We start from the raw sequence: 22,682 nt of genomic DNA, 5'->3' as shown, positions 1-22,682 counted from the left end.
CCAGGTTGGACGGGGTCCTGGGCAACCTGATCTGAATATGTATGTTGGTGGCCCTGCTAGGCGGGGGGTTGGAACTACATGATCCTTGGGGTCCCTTCCAACCCGGGTGATTCTGTGATCTGTGTGTGTGTGGATTAGAGAATACTTCTGCCCAAAATAACCACTACAGGAAGACTAGTTATTCTAATCTAAGAATCTTTTAAGAGCTGACAAATTACAAATCCTATGGATTTGCATATGTATATCTGCTGCAGAAGCCATCCATCCCAGACAAAAGCTTAAGGGCTCTGAAGGCTGAGCTAAAACATTTCATGACAGCCTATTGCTCCCAGCTGGCAGCTCCATCCACTCCACAAGCACACCTTTCTTATGGCAGTGAGTCCTGGGGCCCCAGCTGCTCCCCACCTTCCACTAGGCTACATGCAAGCTCATGACAAGATGTCAGAACTGAGGGGTTGGACACAACCTATATTGTACTGTAAACCCCTTCTGAAGAGTATTTCCTACCCCTTTCAGCAGGAGCTAACTCCTACTCCCCAAAAACATAGCCTGAAGCAAACAGAAAGACAACCCGCATATTCCTTTTATAATAATGACAACACTGAAAGCAGACTAAGAGGCATTTTAAAGGTTAAAGACTTTAATTCCTCTGCATAAAGACAATATGCCAGAAACAAAAATCACTCTCACGTTTACAATCATCATAAAACACATGGAAGCATGCATGCTGGAACACCATCACTCTTAAATAGTACTTCAGAAGATGCTGTACAGATTTGTTCCCTGTATGCACATGCCATACTGTGGTATGTGACTGAGCTATCTCGTACTGGGACTCCACTGACCCTTAAGCATAAGCATAGATGGATGAGTCCCAGATGATGTAGGAAATGTAGGGGACAAGCCTCACCAACCTGCAGGCAGCCTCCTTTCACCCCCCAGTGGTAGGAAGTTGACTAATTTGACTTCTAGGTACCAGAGGCCTCACCTTCTTCCTATGTCTGAGCAAGCACACAGACCGTAAGGACATTCTTACTACTGAGCAGCAGCTGCCATCAATCTAATATACTCCTGTTAAAGCAGCAGCACACATTCCCCTACATATTGAACCTTTTCTTCACTGGGAACTAGTAAACTTGCTAAACATAACCACTGTAGTAATTTCTATACATTTGACAGGCTTTGGTGAAGACAAGCTAATGCTCCAGCTCACCGCAGTAATGCTGTATACAGTTCAAGTTTTCTTGATGCACTGGACAAATGAGAAGCGTATCTGAAAATTTCAAACTAGCACAGAAGTTCTACAAAACTCAGTTGAAAGAAATCTAAGCAACAGTTTGAAGTAATGCTTTGGAAGGGACTGGAAGTTTCCAAGCAGCAGCTTGCTGCTTCAGCAGAACAGTGGATGTCTGGCCCTGGGAGTACCCTGCCAGTCCCACAAGGTCACTGTGCATCATCTCAAGGCCACAGTTCCTGCAGTGGCATTATGAAGAGCCAACTAACAGTGGCAGAGCTGAACCACTGTAGAAAGACAACTAATAGCTCTAATAAACATATGTACCCCACTACTTAAGTCACAAAGTCTGTAAAGAAAATATATTTTACCTGACACATAGTTCTCATCTAAACTCCATTGGAGTCACAGCCCTTACTTTAATGCTTGGCACACAGCATAGAAAAGTAAAATAAGGGAGAGTCAACATTATCACAGTTTAGCCAGGACACCCCATGCCTAAGTAGCTCCAAACCTGCAAATACTGCTGCTTCTCATTCATTTCCTGTAACAAGAGTAACCTCATCATCTTATCCCTTCAGCAGTATTGGCTCTTCAGGTCACACACATCAAAAGTGAAATCCAGGTATTCAGACCACATGGCTGCTTATACAGTCTCATCCCCTCAAAGAGAAGGTGCTGAATCTGATAATCTCTCCTTCTCCCTTCACACTAGGCAGATGCTAGCTTAATATGTATTACCTCAGAGAATGGAAAATAAGTCAAAAAGATGATCGCGAAAAGCTAAAAGCAATTTGCTTTTAGCAACTGAAGAGCAAACTGGAATTATCTACATTGTTTAGAAGCAGTTCTCCAGGCTGGATACACAATTCTGGTTCAGTAGAGAAAACAAGGTTTAACTCCTTGATTCATCAGGTGGATTCTTCACTCTGACTCAATATTGGACCAATTCACCAGCAAAACGTTAGCTCACTGCAGCATGATCTCCAAATGGCAACAGCAATACCCATCCCTGGAAGTAGCCTTTACAACATGATGCACGTCATTTGTCAACAAAGGTAAAGTAGAAATGTCCTCACAAAAGCTTTAAGGTATATCCATCATCATCTTAGGAAAATCTGAATAAAATCAGAGGTTTTACACTCGAGGCAGAGCTTGCAGAAGACAGTCTATCCTTAAAGATCTGGAGAAGCCTAAACAAAGAGACAAACAACAGTATTTTATAAATGTAATGTATCTAGTCATTAATGGCAAAATATTTACTTTCTTAAGCTGTGATGTTACAGAAGAGTATTGCACACTGAACTTCAAGCCTGGCGTAAAAGATCAAGTCATAATGTCCACAGCAAAGAAAGAGTTAAAGACAGCATTAATACTTTGAGAACGTAACTTACAGTAAAAGCAGAGTAAAAACACATTGAACTAAATTATTTGCAAATGACAAAATTAAGAAGTTGAGCCTCTCTTCCAACCCCTTATATCAATCTTCACCTGAACACTTGTTAATTCACAAAATACATTCCTTTTAATTCTAATTAGCACAATCCTGATGTATTTTTTTTTCCCTTTGAAAAATCAAGCATACTTTCAACAGGATACACATGTAACTGCAAAGCTGGTAAGTATCAACTGACTATCCCAGAAGACCAGAAAGGTTCTCAATTTCCATTATGGATGCATGCTTTTTGTTTCTGTTTTTTCACCTGCATGTTTCACCTTGTGTTGACTGCACAAATGCTGACTGTAAATCTCTTCTTCTTTCAGTGCAGAACTTAGGAAACTGCACCAGTTGTCCAAGGTTTGATCTGCTGATTTCAGACTATATCCTAATCTTCAAATAATTTTCTGTCACAGGAGAAAGTCCTTCTTTGATGCTTCTATATACAAAGACAGACTAAATATTTACAAATATTAAATTAGCACTTTAGAAAAATAACATGTTAAGACTTAATTATATCCAAAGAACTTAAAATCAATTGAGTCAATAGAAGAAATGTTATTAGAGACATCTTTCTGTGAGAGCTCCACCTGCCTTTTCCTCACAGTATTAAAGGAATACAAAAATCTAAGTCATGTACAACCAGTTGGGTGCCACATTCCTAGTAATTTTATTATGGAGAATATTCCAGCCAATGACTGTTGAAGACATTTACATCCTATTCCGTATGTCATGTAGATCAAGGACAATCAAATTACATAAAATGCAATGCTCATAAAAAACTCAAGACAGAATCAACCCTATTAATGCATTAGAAATCTATAATTCAGAAGAAAACTTTCAGTGAAATCTGTTGCTGCAAACACAGCTGTGACAGCATCACAAAATATTAAGAGGCAGGTGGAGGATAAAAAAGCATTATGTTTTCTGGTTGAACAGATAAATATTTCAGTCCACCAAGCCCAATGTATCAGCTCTTTTAAGGCACTGAAATAAATATAAGAGGATGGGATGGAACACTAATCATAGTAACACAACAGACAAACAAACTGATCTACTTGAACAGAACCACTGGATTCTGTTTAACAGTATTGGGTTCTGAATGGGTAAAGGTCATCACCATCAACTCACCATGGTATTTAAATTTTTTTCCTCAATATTCTGTCTTCAGTATTTCCCCATCCCCTTTCAGGATACTCTGACCGATGTCCTTTGAATAAACTGCTACAAAGTTTAAGCCTACAAATAAAAATCCACACATTTTCCTTCTGTATCTCTATTTCAGTTCAAAACAACTAAGTAGCTTAATTACAATAATACTTTAATATCAAATACAACATGTGTTTTACTGCAATAATCTATAACAAGAGAACATTAAGGATAGAATTTTACCATACACCACACAAATTAGTGACTAAGACATCCCAAAAAATAACAATAAAAAATTCATTACTATAGAAGTTTGGTTTGGAGTATGGCAGTAACACAAGCATGCATCTAACTTAATATATGAAAAAGCCTGATTGACAGCTGTGTTTTATACCTCTGCAGCTGGCAGTCTGACTCTCTGCAAGTTTTGCTATCAGGCAGAAAGATGCTGGTGTTGTTCTGATTGTTCCATCCTGAAGAACAACTGGTGGGAATGGGGTCACTACATAAAAAGAAGTAACTGTTATTGTAATATCAGCTGCAAAACTGCTTCACTTCTGAGGAGAGAGTTTTCAGTTCCTGGACACAGCAAGTGAGAAGAAACTAACAATCACAGCCCGGTGCTGCAAAGGGCCATTGTTTTCCATAAGACAGCAGGGGAAAGGGGCTGAGCATTTTGCAGCTTCATGGTGGAAGCAGCAGATGGGGAATCACACTGGGAAGAGGCAGCTAAATTCTAAGAAGAAAAATAACCAACCATGCTACACGCTGCAGAAAAGAGAAACACAAACAAAACAGTATTAAACTGTGAAGGGAAAACAAGATTAAAAAAAAAACAAAACCAAGGACACTGTGCAAGCAACTAACAAAGATCATCACTATGGTATTTACCTTTTTATTTCTATGTTGTGCTGTACTGTCATTACTTCATCATTTTCACCAATTTTTTCCCAATCTGAGCACTCAGTAAAAGTCTGCTGATGTCCTGACTCTGTAAGACTAGAAAGAAAATGAAAAGGTTGGAAACCATGGAGCTTTGTATCATAGTTTCTCTTAATTCTTCATAAGATAAGGGAGCTAAGTGAAGAAAAAACACCTGTATTCATATTCTTACTGAGGCTAGGGAGAAGAATCTATAATCTCCCCAGAAGTTAAATCATTTCACTTTACTTGTGGTTGTGACATAACTTTGTCTAGAGCTATGCCACTAAAGTTCTCCTTTAGTTTCAGAGGGCTGGAACACTTCTCCTATCAAGAAAAGTTGAGGGAACTGGGATTGTTTAGCTTGAAGAAGAGAAAGCTCTGGAGAGACCTCACTGAGATCTTCCATTTCTTGAAGGGAGCACATGCACAGGAGGGGGTGCGACTGTTTTCATAGGTTGATAGTGATAGGACAAGGGAGGAATGGCTTTAAAACTAAAATAAAAGAGATTTATTAGACGTCGGGGAGAAGTTTTTTACTGAGCAAGTGACGAGGAGTTGGAACAAGCAGAGGCTGTGGATGCTCCATTCCTGGAGCTGTTTAAAGCCAGGTTGGATGGGGCTCTGATCCCGTACCTGATTGGCCAGCAGCCCTGCCTGCAGCAGAGGCACTGCAACTTGATGATCTTTCAGGTCTCTTCCAACCCAAGCTATTCTACGACAGTATTTGTCCCCAAGTAACCAATGTTGTATCCTCTGACAACAAAGCTTCGTCAGCTCTACAATTGTGCAACTACACAACTTATTGCTTTTGGCATTACTTCCTGTCCTTATTAAATCACACACATTTTTAAAGAAAATTAAAGCTACTAGCAAGTGGAGAGAAATTCCAGTTATATTCCCAGAGTCAGTTTGTAATATGAGTTACAGCATCACTTTATACCACATGCAGAATCACTTCATACCTTTCCAATGCATGGTACATATGCACATAATGGTTTTTGCCCTTTGAAACCACAGAGGAGTCAGAATTGTTTCGTTTTCTGCGTTTCCATACTGGTGAAGAATCAGGAGAACAGGGACTACAAAAATAAGATGTGGATTTTACACACAAAGTGTTTTTCATCTGCATTTAAATGCTTATCAGAGTTTTGTAAATTAATGGCATATGGGAAGATTTTATTTCTTTGAGGTATGATTCTTCAGTCATAATAGAGGAATACTGAAAAAAAAAAAAAGGCTGAAATTTGGTGACCATTCCACTGTATTTTGAAAACAGAACCGAGTCTCAATCACGCAAGGAACTGCAGAACTATTTTCATCATGTATAACTGAGATACGTATAAAGTATCTCAGTAGGCAAGTGCACAAGGTGCTTTACTTCTACTCTCCCTGCTCTTGTGTAGACAAGCACAATACTGCTAATAAACAGTGAAGCAGAAAGAACTCTGCTTTCTTTAGCTATTAACTATGAAGTTCTGTAACAGTGCTAGTTTTTCCTGCATTCCATTGTCTGCAATAGAGATGGACTACATTCTACAATGTAAACACCAAACAGACTCAGCATTAACTGTTCCCCTCATCAGACTTCTACAAAAGAAAAAAAGAAAGACAACCTGACAGCAGCAGCGTGTATTTAATCATTGCAGTAAGTTAATGACAGAGTTTGTGTCTCATACCTCTCTGATGTGTAGTCTGTCTGGCTGCACTGATCTTCACATTTAATTCTATACTGCTTTTCATCAAATATAGTGGAGCCAGAATCATCACGATCTTTGTAGAACCATTCTTGGGAACTGCCTGAGGGTTCTGTACTCCTAGAAACAGGAAAAAAACCTGGATTTAAAAATATTACATAACTAGCTTACTGCTCTAAAAGAAAACAGTTAAGCTGCGCTGGTTAACAGTTAATCTCAAATAACATCCAAAAGGTGCAAACACCTGCAACTTTCATTGCAGTTCAATCACAGCATAGCTAAAAACTACACTGCAGTTATTAGCAGTGCTAATAAAAGTATATTCACTTATCTCTTTCTTATTTACTAGTCCAAAACTTTCAGGTGGTGTGAGTGAAGCCAGCCTTGTTACACAAATTCAAAAGTATGAGAAGCTTAAGAAGAATAGCAGGACAAGGGGACGTGGTTTGAAGTTGAGGGAGGGAAGATTTAGGTTGGATGTCATGGGAAGTTCTTTACAGAGAGAGTGATGAGGTGCTGGAACAGCTGCCCAGAGAGGCTGTGGATGCCCCATCCCTGGAGGTTTTCCAGGCCAGACTGGATGGGGCCCTGGGCAGCCCGGTCTAGCATTAAATGGGGAGGTTGGTGGCCCTGCCTGTGGCAAGGGGTTGGAGCTTCATGATCCTTGAGGTCCCTTCCAACCCTGGCCATTCTGTAATTCTGAATACAGTTGCCACTCAGGCAGAGAGCACAGAAATATCTTTTATCTTAGAATTCTTGAATTCTTTTATTTACCACTACTACAGCAGAATGGCTTTATTGACAACAGAAAAAGCAAAGATGGAAAGGTTATCAAAGTCAAGGAAATTAGTGACCAGATTTCTGCCTAAGTCTCTCCCCTTCTTGAGAAATGATTTTTCATTGCACTAACCAGTGTAAACACGTGGTGAAGACAATGTATTACTGCAGACAGATTGAACTTCAAAGTGTCTTACTGGAAATCAATTTAGACTAAATAAAATACCACCTTAGAGATTAATAGAATTCAACCAGGAAAGAAGATTTTCAAGTGATTCTTCCCATTTCTGAGCCTGACATTTTTTTTTCCCTGCCCTCCTTGCTCCCAGTTAGTATTGCTCTAACAGTTCTGTGCCATAAGGTGTGCTGACTGATTCACCAGAACATACACCGGCTGCAGATCCCAGTTTTCCTCAGTAGGAGGATCCCATGCATGCAGTGCTATCTTCCACAGCCTGATTTGCTGGTCCCAGGATCTACGGCTGTATTTCTTAAATTTGTTTGGTGTTCTAGGATGAACTCCTGGTATTCTCTGATTCCTGTAAATACACAGTAACATTTATATTTCAAGACACAACTTCTGTCCTTCAAAAAAATCCTGTTTGTCAGATAAAGCAAGCCTCAGTAATTTAATAAAGAGCTCTCCTCTTTTTTAACACCTAAACTGAAATAGGCACACTCTAGAACATTGTTTACAACAGACAAAAGATAAGATACAGACTAGATGGTCATCCAGTCTAGCAAGATGTCAAAGCATTGTGTTTCAGATGTATGTTTAAACAGTGTTGGTAAAACACTAATATTTTGACTACTGTTGAAGGTTGCTTCAAGACTTTCTGATCTAACCTCACTTTGCTGAGCTCCCTCCTGCAGCCATTAATGTGAAGGCAGGCAAGAAGCTGGGATGAAAAAATAGTTGTGACAAAAGCAGTATCCCATATTATATAACATGATGCTTGGCTATTAAAAAGTGACAGTTTAAGAAGGGGAGGCATCTTACAAAGTAAGCACTGCTCAGAGCATGGCAAGGCATCAGCCTATTTGTGAGAGGCAGAAAATGACTGCCTTTGTATCCACCATCTCCTCTGTTCCCTTCACCAGTTAAATTTCACTCTTCTCAATCCACTCTCCATCCCACTGGAAAAAGAAGTGCAGAAGTTGTGTGGGTACCTGGCTGCTGGCAGGGGTCAACCTCCAAGTACCTCCAGCACAAAATAATACCGTTTCTAGTCCCACCATACTGGAGTTGACTTTATGATTTAGGGGGGGAGAGAACATATTACAATCATGCTTTAAATCAAACAAAGCACTATAAGTGGATTTTCATAACAGCTTCACAGACTGATACACTTAGCCATATTAGTTTTGCTATCATTCTGTAAGAGAAACAGGTCCCTGCTAAGAAATAGTCTTATTAACTACTCTTTTAAATGCTATCCAGATTTACTGTTTCTAAACAGTGTATCCATGTTTATTTTCCTGAACATTGTCTCACCTTTTCTATTCTTCACCTGTAATTTAACTTAATGGAAGATACAATCGTGGTATTGTGAAATATCTGCGATAATTTACAATACCTGTTGTTGATTTTTACTCACTGTAGTGGAAATGCTAAGTCACAGCTTGAATCAATGACTGAGCACCTGGTGGGAAGGCCGGGCCAACCCAGGGGAACTCAGGTGCATGCAATGTATCTGAGTGACCAGAAGGGACAGAGCCAGGATCCATCCTTTCCCAGACCTCATTTAAGGGGTGGCAGTGGAGATGAGGGCATCTCTTGCTGGAGATTCCCATTTACAAGAGCTCTCTAGAAGTAAGTAGCTCTTTTTCTTCGTTTTTGTGTCTGCAGCTGCTGCATTTGGGCATGTCCTTACTTGTTGTAGCCAAAGACTTTGCCATCCCACTATTACTATGGTACTTTCCATCTGTTATAGCGTTACAGTCATCTAGTTTCATCTTTCAACTTTTGATCAATAGGAAGCTTACAGAGCTCCCTGCATTGCTTGGCAATATTCATGATAGACTCTTAGAGGCTGAACCCAGAGAAAGTTGGGAAGCTCTAAGTAGCAAGTTGTTACAAAAAGTAAAAACAACACCTCTATAAAACAATCCCCAAAACAAACAACAAACACAGAAGCATGTTCACATGTTACTGCTGAGTGGCTTCTGAATTCTAGTAGGTTTGCAGTAAGAAGAGGGGGCTGACTGCAAAGTCTTCATTTTAAGTTCCAGAATTCACAATGTTAACTCCTGAGCAAGAATGACTGAAAGCATAAAATCCAAATTCTGATTTCAATTAGTTACTGACTAACCACTAATTGGTTACCGTTTAAATGCGAGGCTTAGTTAATTCCTTATTGAAGTGTCTTTTCTTACAATCCATTAACTTTGTATTGGCCTAGCAGCAGGCACCAGAAAGGTTAAAGGGAGCAGATGAATACCAAATTTAAAGAATGTTTGCTATTACAGGAACAGCAATACACAAGTGCAGCATTTAGCTATAAAACTTCCTTAAATAAATAACTTCTATGCAAAAAAGCCCAGCCTCTTTTTGAGGAAAACAAACTACAGCTGCGTGTTGGCCTGCAGACACATCAAGGAAAGGAAAAAGGAAGTTCATCTGGAAACGTGCAACTTACTTTGGAACTTCTTTAATATATCTGTCATAAGCAAGTGTGTTCTTTCCAAAATTTATCTGTTTCTGTCTTCTCCTCAGAACCACTTCATCTGTTTCTCTTTCAGATGGGGTAGCAGAATCATTTGAAACGCAACTTAAAAACAAAAGTTAGAATGAAGTTGAGACGCGCCTTTTAATAGCTGTACAAGTCACATAAAAACACAACTGCAGGTACTCTGACAGAAAAGCAATGTTTACTTCAGTAGTTTACAGAGCTGAAAATTGTGCTAACCAAACCAACCATTAAAACCAATGAGGTTTCTAAGTTTATGCAATTGTTCACACCCGTAATAAGTAAACATATGTTTGTGCTGCCTTACAAGGAGCTTACAGATAGTGCCACAATAGGGAAATAAAGCAGTGCATGATCATTGGCACGCATCTGTAGGAAACTATTATATATTTTTAAAAAAATTCAACTCCACAAAAATGGATAATATAAAGGCTTGAATGATTACATGGCTGTTTCTCTTTCTAAGCCTAGAAGGTTGCTTTTTGTTTTTCCTTTCACTGTTTTCTGTTATGGAAAGCTGTAATGAACATGCAATTTAAAACCAAAAAGAAAGGGTCTGAAATCATCACATGAACAGCTTTGCAGATGAAACTTCTCATTGCTATTCTCTCCTTTAGGTTCCTCAGTCTCTCTACGAGAGACTGAATATGAGCCACGAGAGACTGAATATGAGCCAGCAGTGTGCTCTGGCAGCTCGAAAGGCAAATGGGATCCTGGGCTCCATCAGGAGAGGGGTGGCCAGCAGGGACAGGGAGGTGATTGTCCCTCTCTACTCGGCTCTTGTGAGGCCCCACCTGGAGTACTGTGTCCAGGTGTGGAGCCCTCAGTACAAGAAAGACATTGAGATTTTGGAAAGGGTCCAGAGGAGGGCGACTAAGATGATCAGGGGGCTGGAGCACCTCCCCTATGAGGACAGGCTGAGGGAGTTGGGCTTGTTCAGCCTGGAGAAGAGAAGGCTGCGGGGTGACCTCATTGCAGCCTATCAATACCTGAAGGGAACCTACACCCAGGAGGGGAGTAAACTCTTCAAAAGGGCTGACAACAGCAGGACTAGGGGAAATGGTTTTAAGTTGAAGGAGGGAAGATTTAGGTTGGATGTTAGGGGGAAGTTCTTTACTAGGAGAGTGGTTAGGCCCTGGAACGGGCTGCCCAGGGAGGTTGTGGATGCCCCGTCCTTGGACGTGTTTAAGGCCAGGTTGGACGGGGTCCTGGGCAACCTGATCTGAATACGTATGTTTGGTGGCCCTGCTAGGCAGGGGGGTTGGAACTACATGATCCTTGGGGTCCCTTCCAACCCGGGTGATTCTGTGATTCTGTGATCTGTGATTGATTTGAGACAACCTGGTTGCATTTCAAATTGTCATTAATGTATGCGAAGTAGCTGAAGATCACAAAACAGTGACTTAATTATTCAATACCTACTTTGTCATTTTTTTAGTAGATGTCCTCATTGCTTTCCCTTCTCTAATTTCACTTTCCCAGCTGGGGCAACTAGAAAGAGGCCTAGAATCTCCTGGTGTTATAGAGCTGGAAAATAAGAAACTTGTATGAGCTTCTGTTGCTCCTAATATGAACTTCAGCAGAGTACAAACAGTTTCCACCACAAGTGTAATGCCCTGAGTGTACTTCCACCTCATTTCAGTTCAAATTCAAGCAAAAATTCAAGCAAATCATTTCAGCTTAAGTTACCTTCTGCAGTGATAACTCACGCTTCGTTTTGTGGAATAAGGAAACAGTCACAAGGAAAACTTTACATCAGAACACAGACCTGACAATCTCTTACATGTAAAAGCTTAGCCACTGCAAGTGCTTCCTTGTACTGCAACTCCATCAAAGACAACAACAAAGGGAAATACACAATTTAAACAAACCTCCCATGTATTCCTTACCTCTCCAGCCAGTGGTCTAAATGGCCATATTGATATTTGTCAAATGTCAAAGAACCTGAATCATTCCAACTTCTACATTTCTGCTCTTGATGCCAACACTGTGGATGCTGCGCAGAACTGGAAAATAAGCATTTTCATCAGGAATCAAGTCATAAGGAGTCATGCAATACTGTCTTTGAAAACTACATATAAGTATCATCATTCACAGTTACAAAATACTGATTAATTTTGGTATAGAAATATGTGACTTTGTGCCAAGCTACTCATTCAGGTAACAGGAACTTAGAAAATGTGTTAGACAACGCAGTTACTGCAAAAGTGTCTTTCACACTGCTGCAGTTAAGACACCCAAATTCTAAAATAAACTTAATTTCTGGAAAAGCAGAACTACCTTTTCTGTTTGTAATAAGGGTCAGCAGTATTTATGGAACTGCTGATGTGCCAATATTCAGACAGGCCTATGTCACCACCATATTAGCTTCATTTACGCAATACTGCATACATCACTGAAGTCCTGAACAAAAGAATTGTCAGTTTTGACACGGGAAATGGTGTGATTAAGGAGAAATAGGTCAAACAGCTACAGAAAAACATGCCGATATTGGAAATTCTTCATCAGACACTACATGGAGCCCTCACAAGTAAGCACTCGAGCTAGTATGGAGTGCTTGAAATACACTGGAAGGACAGCCAAGGATTGCTTAAGGATTAAGTTTGCTGTGTTCTCCTTGCCTTCCTACTCAATTCAGGCAGTTCTGTTGTCTTCAAAGATCACTGACTACATACAATAGCTCTGCAGCACCTACTGGCACCAGACCTATCTCACAGGGGAAGAACTGCAATGGTGAGTGAGCCTGAGAGGGGAGTCTGTGCTGTCAGTTCAGGAGAGGGTTGGGTTGGATATCAGGGGACGTGTAACCAGCTCCCCAGGGCAGTGGGCACAGCCCCAAGCTGACAAGAGATCAGGGAGCATTTGGGCACTCAAGACACGGAGTTAGGATTTTGGTGTGGTGATGTGGAGCCTTCCAAATCAGAAAACGCAGCCATTTCCACGCTGCTCTGTGCACGCCATCCCTGCCGGGTCTCTGCGCTTCCTGGAGCCAAGGAGCGGGTGGAGGAAAGGATTTTGTCTCCTTAACCCTGGATCAGCGCTCTGGGTTTGTTTTCTCTCCTGGCTCACTCCGGCCGCTTGCTGCTCTGCCTACACCACGCAATTTACTCATAATCCAGGCAAAAGGACATTTTCCGACACGCTCACATTTTGTGAAGGCAATTAAAGGACAAAGCCCTTCCCCGCTCACCCACAACAGTCAACCACTCGATCTCCCAGCCGCGCTGCTCCCCTCAGCCCACGCGCCCATTTCCCCCGACATCCCCCACACATCCCCGGCCCGGAGCGGGCGAAGCCCTACGGACCCGACGCAGGACCCACGCGCCCTGAGGGAGCGAAGCCCGCACCTCAGCATATCCGGCCACCCGCGGCAGCGCTCACCTGCGTGGCCCTCCCAGCTCGCCGCCGGCGGAACGGCCCTGCTGCGCGCCGAACATGGCTGAGCCGAGCGCCCCCACCGCCGCCGCGGAACATGGCTGCAGGCTCGGCGCGGTGCGCAAGCGCGGCTCCACCCTCCGAAGCAGCGCGCACAGCGCGCTACAGGGCGGTGTTTCCCTGAGACTGGGAAGAGGGCGTGGGTGCCTGTGGGGGCACTGGGTTGTTATTGAGCAAGGGGTGAGGTTGGAACGCCGGTTGGTAACCCGTTTCTGAGTTACAAAACGCTGTCTTTCAACAGTCACCACCGTTAGCAAGGCGCTTCCATTAGCGATGAGCAGCTCTGTTCCACACCTTTGCTTCAAAAGCTGTTTTCTTAGAGTGCCCCTGTGCTGCTGTCTGTCACACAGCAGTACGGTGTAAGGAACATCGTGGGAAAGGTTCGGCCTCTCCTACCATGCCACCATCATCTATCTCTGGGGATGTGGGCCAACATCATGAAATAGGAAGCATTACTTTCAGAGCACCATCAGGATTTTATCCATTTCATAGAATCATAGAATGGCTTGGGTTGGAAGGGACCCCAAGGATATCAAGTTCCAACCCCCCGCCTTTGGCAGCGCCACCAACCTCCAGATGTGGCACCAGACCAGGCTGCCCAGGGCTCCATCCAGCCTGGCCTTGAACGCCTCCATGGACACAGCACCCACAGCCTGTGCCAGCACTTCACCACTGTTCTGATCACGAGGGGGGAATATACAAGTAATAATCGCTTACATTTCATAATCCAAGCACGCTAAAGCTGGATTTATGGAGGATGTGCATTACACCTACATTTATACGCTTTTTCACAGAATTTGTTGATTTGTCAATTTGCATTTAGTGGCTGCTTTTTTGTGTGTGAAAAGAAGTTAAATGATGATAAAATCTAAAACAAAATACAAGAATAAAACGATATATACTTCAAAATCATTGAGCTAATGTATATTTAATAAAATTAATAAAATTAGGAATAGTATATATTTCACAACTAGAAATAATTGTAAAACATTCTCATACAAGCCAGGCTTTACAGCTTCAGAAGGGGTAGTAAATTTTATATTTACTTTTATATTTTATATATTTTTTTTATATTTATATTTAAATTGGTAAAAAATGACAGATCGATAGGCCTTCTGAATGCAGACTACTGGAGTATCATCTACTAATAACCAATGAAACGTGGGTGTGTAATATGGGAATTTTTTTTGTGTAATTTTGGGAAGGGTAAAAATGACCCACATCATCTGCAGTGTCTGCAGTCAATAATTTAAAATAGGTGTTAACAGCTGTAGTATAGGAAGTACAAAACTGTATGAAATGCCTTTTTTTGTTCATTACGTTGTTGTAATATAGGAAGAGTAAAAGTAGTTCAGAAATCTCTGAAATGTGTCTTGAGAACTAAGAATTGCAACTGCTTCCATCGAACCAGACGTAGATGTGTTACACAAAAGCAAGGTCAAATGTTCCACCAGTTCTTTGTTTTTGTTACCCTTTTAAAATTGTGTTTTAATAAAAAATGTATAAAAATAAACATTCTTGTCATTTATATTCCTTGACTATATACTTTATAGAACACAAGACAATTTCTGTTCATTCAGTGTGGCCTGAGCGAGCCAAAGGGATGGAAGCCCACGTGCTAGAGAAACATCCCCAAATTCATACCATTAATTGAACACATTGTTCTTTTATTGCCTTTCTGAAAATCTCCCCCTCTGATTTCATGATATCCTGTGCTATTCTCTTTTCTTTCGTTTTCCTCTGAGACAAATACACTAATTGTTTTCATGTCTTCTTTTATGTAGCCCTCTACATTCAGCTTATAGTAGGAAAATTTACAGAAGGAATAAATTTCACATTTGGTGAATTATAAGATAACAGATGACCTGTGCTCAGAAATGTGTCATGGTTTTGCCTTCTTCCGTCTCTATGAAGAGAACATCATGGAGATTTTTAACAAGTTTGTTCTGTAACATTGCCTTTTAAAAGCTTAAAAACTTCATAGGCATGCTAGACTACCATGAGAATTTAAACTTAGAGAAAATGCTTATTTTAAGGAATATAAGCCAGGCACTATTATTAAGATAATTCATCATTTTATTTTGGTAATTATTACTAAAGTTGAGGCACTTCTGTGGAAAGAGCACAACCAGCAAAAGATTCAAGAGTACTATACATTTATGACTATTACCTTGTTTTACTGTCATGTTGGCAAAAGAAATAAGATGGGTAAAAGCAAAGTTCCACTGAAATAGAAACTTCAATTCAAAGATGATAGATTTCCCTAAAGAAAAACTGTACTGCACAAGCAATTGGGAATCTAAAGCTTTTACTCCATGCAATATTATGGGCAATCGACTCTTTTTTTTTTTTTTAATAAGAATATTTGCAATTACATGTGCTGTAATCCAAAAGTCTCAAGGTTTTTATGATCTTCATAGATCTTTAAAATATTTTTATTCCAAACTGAAAAAGAGATGTACAAGTTGAAGGACTGTCAGTGACAAAGTCCAAAATTATGCATTCTCTTCTACAACTGTTTGAATTACCACATCCTTTATATCTGTGCCATATTATGCAAACTTACCATAAGTAAACATTTTTTGTAAAGTCTGGTGTATAGTGAGAAGGTGCATAGCAGACAACCCCACCTGGCCCTGCAGGATTCTGCTAAAGGTTAAAAAATGTTGCCAGCAATTTCTGCTCAAAGCAGTCTTTCTTCTCAAGGCAGTCTAGAGGTGCCAGTTAAGCACTGCCATGTCACTTGTGCTTTTGATTTACAATTAAGATCCTTCTGATTATGGGAAGTATCAGGGCTTTCATTCTCCTGGACCAAAGCATTAAAATACACCTTTCTCATCATCTGGCCCATTTGTTTCTGGAAGTTACTTTGAATTTACAAATTATTTGGATGCACACTGCATCTGGAAGTATGCACTGGTACCCTACAAATGCTAAAACAATGTCTGTTCCTTATGATCAGGCTTTGAAGTGCAAGCCTGAAAAATTTTCATTAGGGAAATGATGATCGGCCATTCTCGGGTGCCTAGCACAGCAACTTCAATCTCTGCGATCCTGACATCTATTTCAGAGAAAAGGCAGTCCTTCAGGAGAAAAACATTAACAACAACAACAAAAAGTGAAGTCTTTGAAGTAGTCGAGCATTCTTTCAGGTAATTCAGATAATTCAGATATTTGAAATATAGGAAAAAGCCATCACCTAGAAAACTCTAAAACCTTAAGCAATGCAGCTCTATAGATTTAATACTGCACAGCAACAGCAGTGCAAGTAAGCAGGATATAGTTCTAAATCCTTCTGTTTGAAATAAAAAAGTCCATCAAAAAATAAACTGAAGGCAGATTAATGGAATAAAAGGTCCCTGTGGAAATTATGTAACTTCAGGAATCCAATTCCTTTGTCTACAGAAACCAATCTCCTTTATAAATGGAGGGGACCAGCAGAAGGAGAACAACTGGTACTCTTGTTTGGTGTACACTTGCAAAGATGAATAAGAACTTTGCAGATGGATTAAAGAATAAACAAAAGTATCAGTGAAGTATAACCAAAGTAATTTTCTCAGCCCTTTATGAAAGAGTCAGAAATACCTAGGTTAAAAAGAGAACAGTATTGCAAACATGGATAGGATGATTTTATACCATCCAAGACATAGAAAGCAAAATTTTACTAAACGTTTCAAGCAACATTTTTCAGAAACTGACATCTGATGTGTAAAAACCAAAGACAAAAGGTAAAAATTGAGAAGAACTGAGCAAATGTACATCCATTTTCAATGCTGTAAAACAGAGCTCTGGAGCTTGCACTCCTGTGTAATGCAAAGTCTAAGAAACAATGCTAATGGGCCTTTTGACCAAAACCACGATGAAATACAAATTTAAAAAGTTAGAACATACCCAAATGTTATTCATCGTATTATGCAAACATCTAAAATGCAAAATTTGGCTCTGCAAGTTGGACAAGGCACGTGGCTTGACAGCCATGTCTCTGGGTGCTGCTGGTCCTGTCGGCTGGCAAACCATTTGCCCATGCAGGTGAGGCACCACATTGGACGACAGTAGCATTGCTGACATTCCCCTTCATTTGGCTCTTGGCAGTTCTTGATGAGCTTGATGTTTGCAATAGTCTGCATGCATCCTATGCATGGCTCCAGCTCCTAAAAGAGAAAAATGCCACGACTATGAACTGCAGCGAATGTCTTCTGTTATTGCTCTCTAAAAGGCTTTTGGAAAACAGTCTGCACAGAAGCATAACAGGAAGCTGAGTTGGACAGAACCTCAAGGCAGAACTGCCTCATTTCCTCCAGTCAGGTTCACCAAAGACAAAAGCTTAGAATCATAGAACCATGAAGATTGGAAAAGTCCTCTAAGATCTTCTAGTACAACTATCAGTCCATCCCCACATGCCCCCTAATCGTGTCCTCAGTGCCACATAGGAATTCTTCTTGAACATCTCCAGGGATGGTGACTCCACCACCTCCCTGGCAGTCTGTTGCAGCACCTGACTACTGACTACACTTAAAGCAAGTCCCAGTTAAGAATTATTAATTTATTACAGGAGAAGATCCAGCAAAACTGGGCTGTCTAGAAAAACAAGCTGTTTAAAGCACAGGAACAGCAGCTGTTACTCCATAAACTCTCTGGAAATGCAACATCACCGTGTCCAAATGTTTTAAATTTTTAAAGAAACAACTTCTGCTCTGCTATTTCTCATGTCTCAAAAATATGGCGTTCACAATACAGTTCATTTTCTAGAGGAAACAGAAGCAGCAGCTCGATCTACGTTTATTACACGTTTACTGAAATGGGAGGTGAACTCAAAGTAAACAAAATTACCAGTTACAATAATTGCGGGCTCAGCTATATTGTAAAATAAATTATTACAGTTTCACATGGATAGAAAGTCTCACCTGAGTGCTTGGAACAGAATACGTCTGGTTCATTTCCACCAGAGATGTAAAGGTTTCTAGAAATAAATCACTAAGGCTTTGGTGGATCACAACATTAGCTGCATTGCTGATGGGAGCACGTAGCTTCTCTCGAAGCTCCCCATACTCTGTGGAGTTCAGCCTTGAAAAAGATGGAATAAAATGTTACCTCAATTATCCATTCAAATACCTCGATAGTACCTCACAGAGGTTAAACACAGAAAAGTGAGTACACAGAAGAACCAACTGTTCTGCTGGGCTTGTTTTGTCTGGTTTCTTTTTTGTTTGTATTTTTTCCCTGATATCTCTTGGAACATGCAGTCCTCTTGCCCAGATCTCAGCCTGCACATATAAGCAAGTTCAGGCTTCATGTCCAGTCAATTCAACAACATGAGTAAAAATACTTAATATATCATGAATTATCTATAAAATACTGCATGCACAGTTTCCGTCTACCTTTTCAATGCCTGTTTCCTTATACCATAAGTTAATTATAGTAATATATATAGTTAACCATAGTACATTAACCCCAGAGGACAGAAATTAGAGTTACTGTATGACTGTATTACACAATGAGGCACGCATCATGTATTCCGATATGTATTTTGATACATGTAAGAATCAGAAGAAAGTCAGTATTAATTTCTGGTTCTCTCATACGCTTATAGATTAAAACTGAAATTTCAAAAGGCTGCAAATGGCTGCTAAATGTGACATGCTCTCATTTCAGGTAGCAACAGGTCATGCTTCACACTAGCTTGCTGCTAGTAAAAGAAGTCTCCCTGAGTCCAACAGACCTCACGTGGCACATAAGACCTTGTACAGATCCTGCAGTGACACACTACTGTTGTTACCCTTCAAAACACAACACTCTGAACTCCCCAACTTTGTGTTTCCCTCATTAAGCAGCTTTTATGGAGGAGCCCTGGGAACATCGCCCTGAAATACCTCAGTCTTTCTGCCCCAGCTGAGGTTCCTGCAGCACAGCACAACGCAATGTTCATCTTTAATTCCTGGTGGTCTCCATTGTTTTAACTGCTGAAGGATAATAGAGTTTGCTGACTGTGAAAATAACACAGACCTTTATACCCAGATAAAGAACTCTCACTGTGCACATGGGGAAACGTGGCCTGCCTACACAGAAGCACTTCTCTTTCAGAAACATCCCTACTTCTGATTCTGGAAATACACAGTGGTCCTACATTCTTAAAAAGTGAATTCTGTCCTATGGCACTTTTTAAAACACTGTATGACTGCATTCCAGAATACTTGCTACTTTTGATGCATCTTACAAGAACTTCTAAAAACTCTTCTTGATGCTGTTTTGGTTAACCATAAAATTTTGGGATTTGGATTTCTTTTCCCTAAAAGAAACTGTCAAGGATCTCGTGCTTTTCCCAGTATGATGGGATGCATTTTTATCACTTAGAGAAGAAGATAATTAGTTGTTTAATATTTATTTGATCACTACTTTCACAGGTCTATAGAAGTCTCTACTTAGGATCCTATAATGCTTACCTTAACCCCTCAGTCTGAGCATATCACCCAATTTCTGACACCTCATCTCTATGTCATCCTCATGCCTGCCAGGAGCCCTCTGTTCACCTATAAAAGCTGCTGACATTTACAACAACAGACACTCAAATACCTTTTCAAATATATAACTGCAGGAGCACAAATTCCCTTTCATGACACAAGAACAAGGCAGATTTTAGTATCATTCTGATCAGCGTTGAGGGTTTCTGCAGAACTTGTACTTTTGCTCAGCTACATAGGAAGACTGCTAAAAAACAGCTGAAGCCCTTGGAAAACAAGGCCTAATTTTTCACAGCACATTTACTATCATTTACTGCTATTACAACTCATCAGTCAGAAATGGGTTGGAATTACTTCCTAGCTTTAAGGGCAGCTAGCTTGCAGTAGAGCAGTGAGAATTCTTTTGAGCAATGACAAAATCAGGAGGCTTGTGCAGAGGAAGGGGTAAAAATATGAGTGAACAACAGCCAAGTTTAGAAATATCACTATTTCTTCACCACCAAATTTGTAAGACCAAAGACTTGAAGATTCTCTTTCTTACTGAGAGCTTCTTATTGCTCTCTTCCAGTACCTCTCACTGAAGTTTTTCCAGCTACTTCTTTCTGCATGCAGCACAACCCTTTTTCTAAGAGAGGACCAAATAGGGCAGTCCCTCTGTTTCTGTTTAACCACTGTGCATTTATTATTGTGGGCACATGAATCTTTTTAAACTTTTTTTCACTGCACTGCATGGTAGAACTGTGCATACAGCATCTCTGAGCACCGGGCAGGGAGAGAGAAGCGAGAGTCATTGAGCTTTCAGATTTGCTCCAAGAACACTTCACGAACGCCATCGTATATCATATATGTCATAATTGTAAAGTGTTATTTTGTTTTACCGGATATCAAATGCCTTCACATAGGGATTAACACTGGCAACACGGATGGTGAGGAACTGCACGGGCATGTTTGAGTCTGGTGTGAGTTCGTGCTGTCTGGAGTCTGTCACAGTCAAATGAATGTCCTGCTGCTGGGCGACATGTAGGCAGTAGGTGGTTACCTTGATCACCCATGTGTCTGTAACAATCACCCTCGCTCCTGGGGCTCCGGTGGCAAATTTGTCAATTCTCCTAAATTCTGTATTGATGGAAGAAGCCACTGCCCTCCAACCTGACTGTGGCAGAGCATAAACAGCGAGTGTCCGGGCCAATGGGTGGTTATTCCAACCTTTCCGTGACCAGTAATACGCCAGGGTGCTGCTGACTGCTGGAAGGAGAACAGCAAAGAAGAAGAAAATTTTCCATTCTTTTGAGGCCAGGTAGAAGAAGCAAAGGTGTTTCTCAGGTGCAGCGAAGCACATACCAAGGTAATAACCTGCAGGGAAAAGGAAGCAATTAAGTGCAATGGCTTTAACCATTAGAGGATAAGAAGTGTGAGGAGCAGCCAAGGTCCCTCAGCTTGTTCAGCCCGGTGCAGAGGAGCTGAGGGAAGGCCTCATGGCAGATGCAGCTCCTCACAGGGAGTGGAGCGGCAGAACTGAGCTCTGCCCTCTGTGACAGTGACAGGGCCCGAGGGAATGGCATGGAGCTGTCAGGGGAGGGGCAGCTGGGCGTTAGGGAAAGGGTCTGCACCCAGAGGATGGTGGGCATGGAACGGGCTGTTCAGGGCAATGAGCACAGCCCTGAGCTGCTGGAGCTCCAGGAGTGTTTGGACACTGCTCTCAGACATATGTTCTGATTTGGGTGGATGGTGGGACTGGATGGTCTTCGTGGCCTTTCCAATCTAAACAATCCTATGATTTTGGAGTGGTTTCACGAGTGTGATACAAATCTGAGTCCAACTTGCTATCTTCTATGATTCTCTAAATTTAAGTACATCAATCAACGCAGACTCCTAACCTATCCACTGCGCTCATTGATGTGCACCTGGATAATTAGCCAGGACAAGAATACATTCGGTACTTCATATCCATACCCATCACTGATTTCTACTTGAAATACACTGCCAAAGGAAGCCGATTTGAACTTCCAAATTAAAGAAAACATTATTCCTTTGCAACTCCACGTGCTGGCGACAAAGATAAGCATGTATACCACCAAGAACCCTGGCAGATAGGGCACAGCAGCACACCGTGCCCGCTGCCCGCACCGAGGCAGGAAGGCAGCCCACCCCCCGGCCCGCCGCTCACCGAGGGGCAGCAGGGAGTGCGCCAGCAACGTGCCGGTGCTGCGCCGCAGGTGGTACTGCACGAAGGCCGCGTCCTCGCTGCCCAGCCAGGCGGCCAGCAGGCTCTGCACCGTCAGGCCGGCCGAGCGCACCTCGTCGGGCGGGAAGACGAAGCAGACGGCGAACACCAGGTAAGCCAAGGTGAAGGTCACCGCCGGGCTCTCCATCCTGCGCCGCGGACCCCGCTCCCGCCGCCCAGCCACCCGCCCACGGGGGCACGGCCCGGCGCGACGCCGCGCGGCTCCCTGGGAGCGGTAGTTCACTCCGCCCCTGCGCCGGGTGTACATTAAATGGGAATGGGCGCTTCCGCTTCTGCCGCCTTCCGCACGGTTGAGCCGTTCTCTGCCTCCTGGTGCGTCAGAAACGCGTAACTTCGTGCTTAACGGCTTTGGTGAATGAAATTAATTGGAGTTCTGAGCTTCGAAGAGTTCTGTGTGAAAGTAACATCCTTCTGAAGTAGGTCAGTAGGGTTTTGCTTGAGGCTCTAAAGTAAAAACAACACTTTTCCTTCGGTTTCTTGGTGTATTTTATTATGTAATACTTTCTTTAGAGAATGATCAGAGACTTGAGTCCTTAAAGGGAGAGAAATTTTAAGATATGTTTCACAAAATCGTTTGAGTTGGAAGGGACCCATAAAGGCCACCTAGTCCAACTCCCCTGCAGTGAACAGGGACACCT

General features: G+C 41.6%; 2 protein-coding genes across 2 annotated transcripts; both read right to left on the bottom strand.

Moving 5' to 3' along the window:
• Positions 1-616: 616 nt before the first annotated feature.
• LOC125692224 (histone RNA hairpin-binding protein-like) lies at positions 617-13,505 on the bottom strand. The gene is made up of 11 exons (XM_048942458.1): positions 13,288-13,505; positions 11,796-11,912; positions 11,329-11,433; positions 9,856-9,987; positions 7,606-7,755; positions 6,422-6,559; positions 5,708-5,824; positions 4,713-4,820; positions 4,216-4,323; positions 3,804-3,911; positions 617-3,128 (listed from the first exon to the last, which is right to left on the bottom strand). The coding sequence occupies exons 1-10, from the start codon at positions 13,341-13,343 to the stop codon at positions 3,812-3,814; spliced, it is 1,131 nt and encodes a 376-aa protein (XP_048798415.1). The 5' UTR covers positions 13,344-13,505; the 3' UTR covers positions 617-3,128; positions 3,804-3,811.
• An 829-nt stretch (positions 13,506-14,334) lies between these two features.
• TMEM129 (transmembrane protein 129, E3 ubiquitin ligase) lies at positions 14,335-22,265 on the bottom strand. Its single transcript, XM_048941832.1, has 4 exons — positions 21,967-22,265; positions 20,678-21,152; positions 18,246-18,405; positions 14,335-17,492 (listed from the first exon to the last, which is right to left on the bottom strand). Exons 1-4 carry the CDS (start codon positions 22,169-22,171, stop codon positions 17,244-17,246), a joined length of 1,089 nt encoding a protein of 362 aa, XP_048797789.1. The 5' UTR covers positions 22,172-22,265; the 3' UTR covers positions 14,335-17,243.
• Between the last annotated feature and the right edge of the window lie 417 nt (positions 22,266-22,682).

The sequence above is a fragment of the Lagopus muta genome, chromosome 4, assembly GCF_023343835.1.
Source record: "Lagopus muta isolate bLagMut1 chromosome 4, bLagMut1 primary, whole genome shotgun sequence".
NCBI classification, from domain to species: Eukaryota; Metazoa; Chordata; class Aves; order Galliformes; family Phasianidae; genus Lagopus; species Lagopus muta.
The sequence above is the reverse complement of the archived record's forward strand: the minus strand, read 5'-3'. Positions and strand labels throughout refer to the sequence as shown.

Excerpts from the sequence above, each read along its gene's own strand:
- LOC125692224 (XM_048942458.1), bottom strand. The coding sequence starts at position 13,343 with ATGTTCGGCGCGCAGCAGGGCCGTTCCGCCGGCGGCGAGCTGGGAGGG. Across the intron at positions 7,756-9,855 it reads TATATTAAAGAAGTTCCAAA|GAATCAGAGAATACCAGGAG; the intron begins GTAAGTTGCACG and ends GTGTATTTACAG. Across the intron at positions 3,912-4,215 it reads TCAGACTGCCAGCTGCAGAG|GCTTAAACTTTGTAGCAGTT; the intron begins GTATAAAACACA and ends TTTTATTTGTAG.
- TMEM129 (XM_048941832.1), bottom strand. The coding sequence starts at position 22,171 with ATGGAGAGCCCGGCGGTGACCTTCACCTTGGCTTACCTGGTGTTCGCC. Across the intron at positions 18,406-20,677 it reads GTGAAGGCATTTGATATCCG|GCTGAACTCCACAGAGTATG; the intron begins GTAAAACAAAAT and ends ATCTTTTTCAAG. Across the intron at positions 17,493-18,245 it reads ATTCTGTTCCAAGCACTCAG|GAGCTGGAGCCATGCATAGG; the intron begins GTGAGACTTTCT and ends TTTCTCTTTTAG.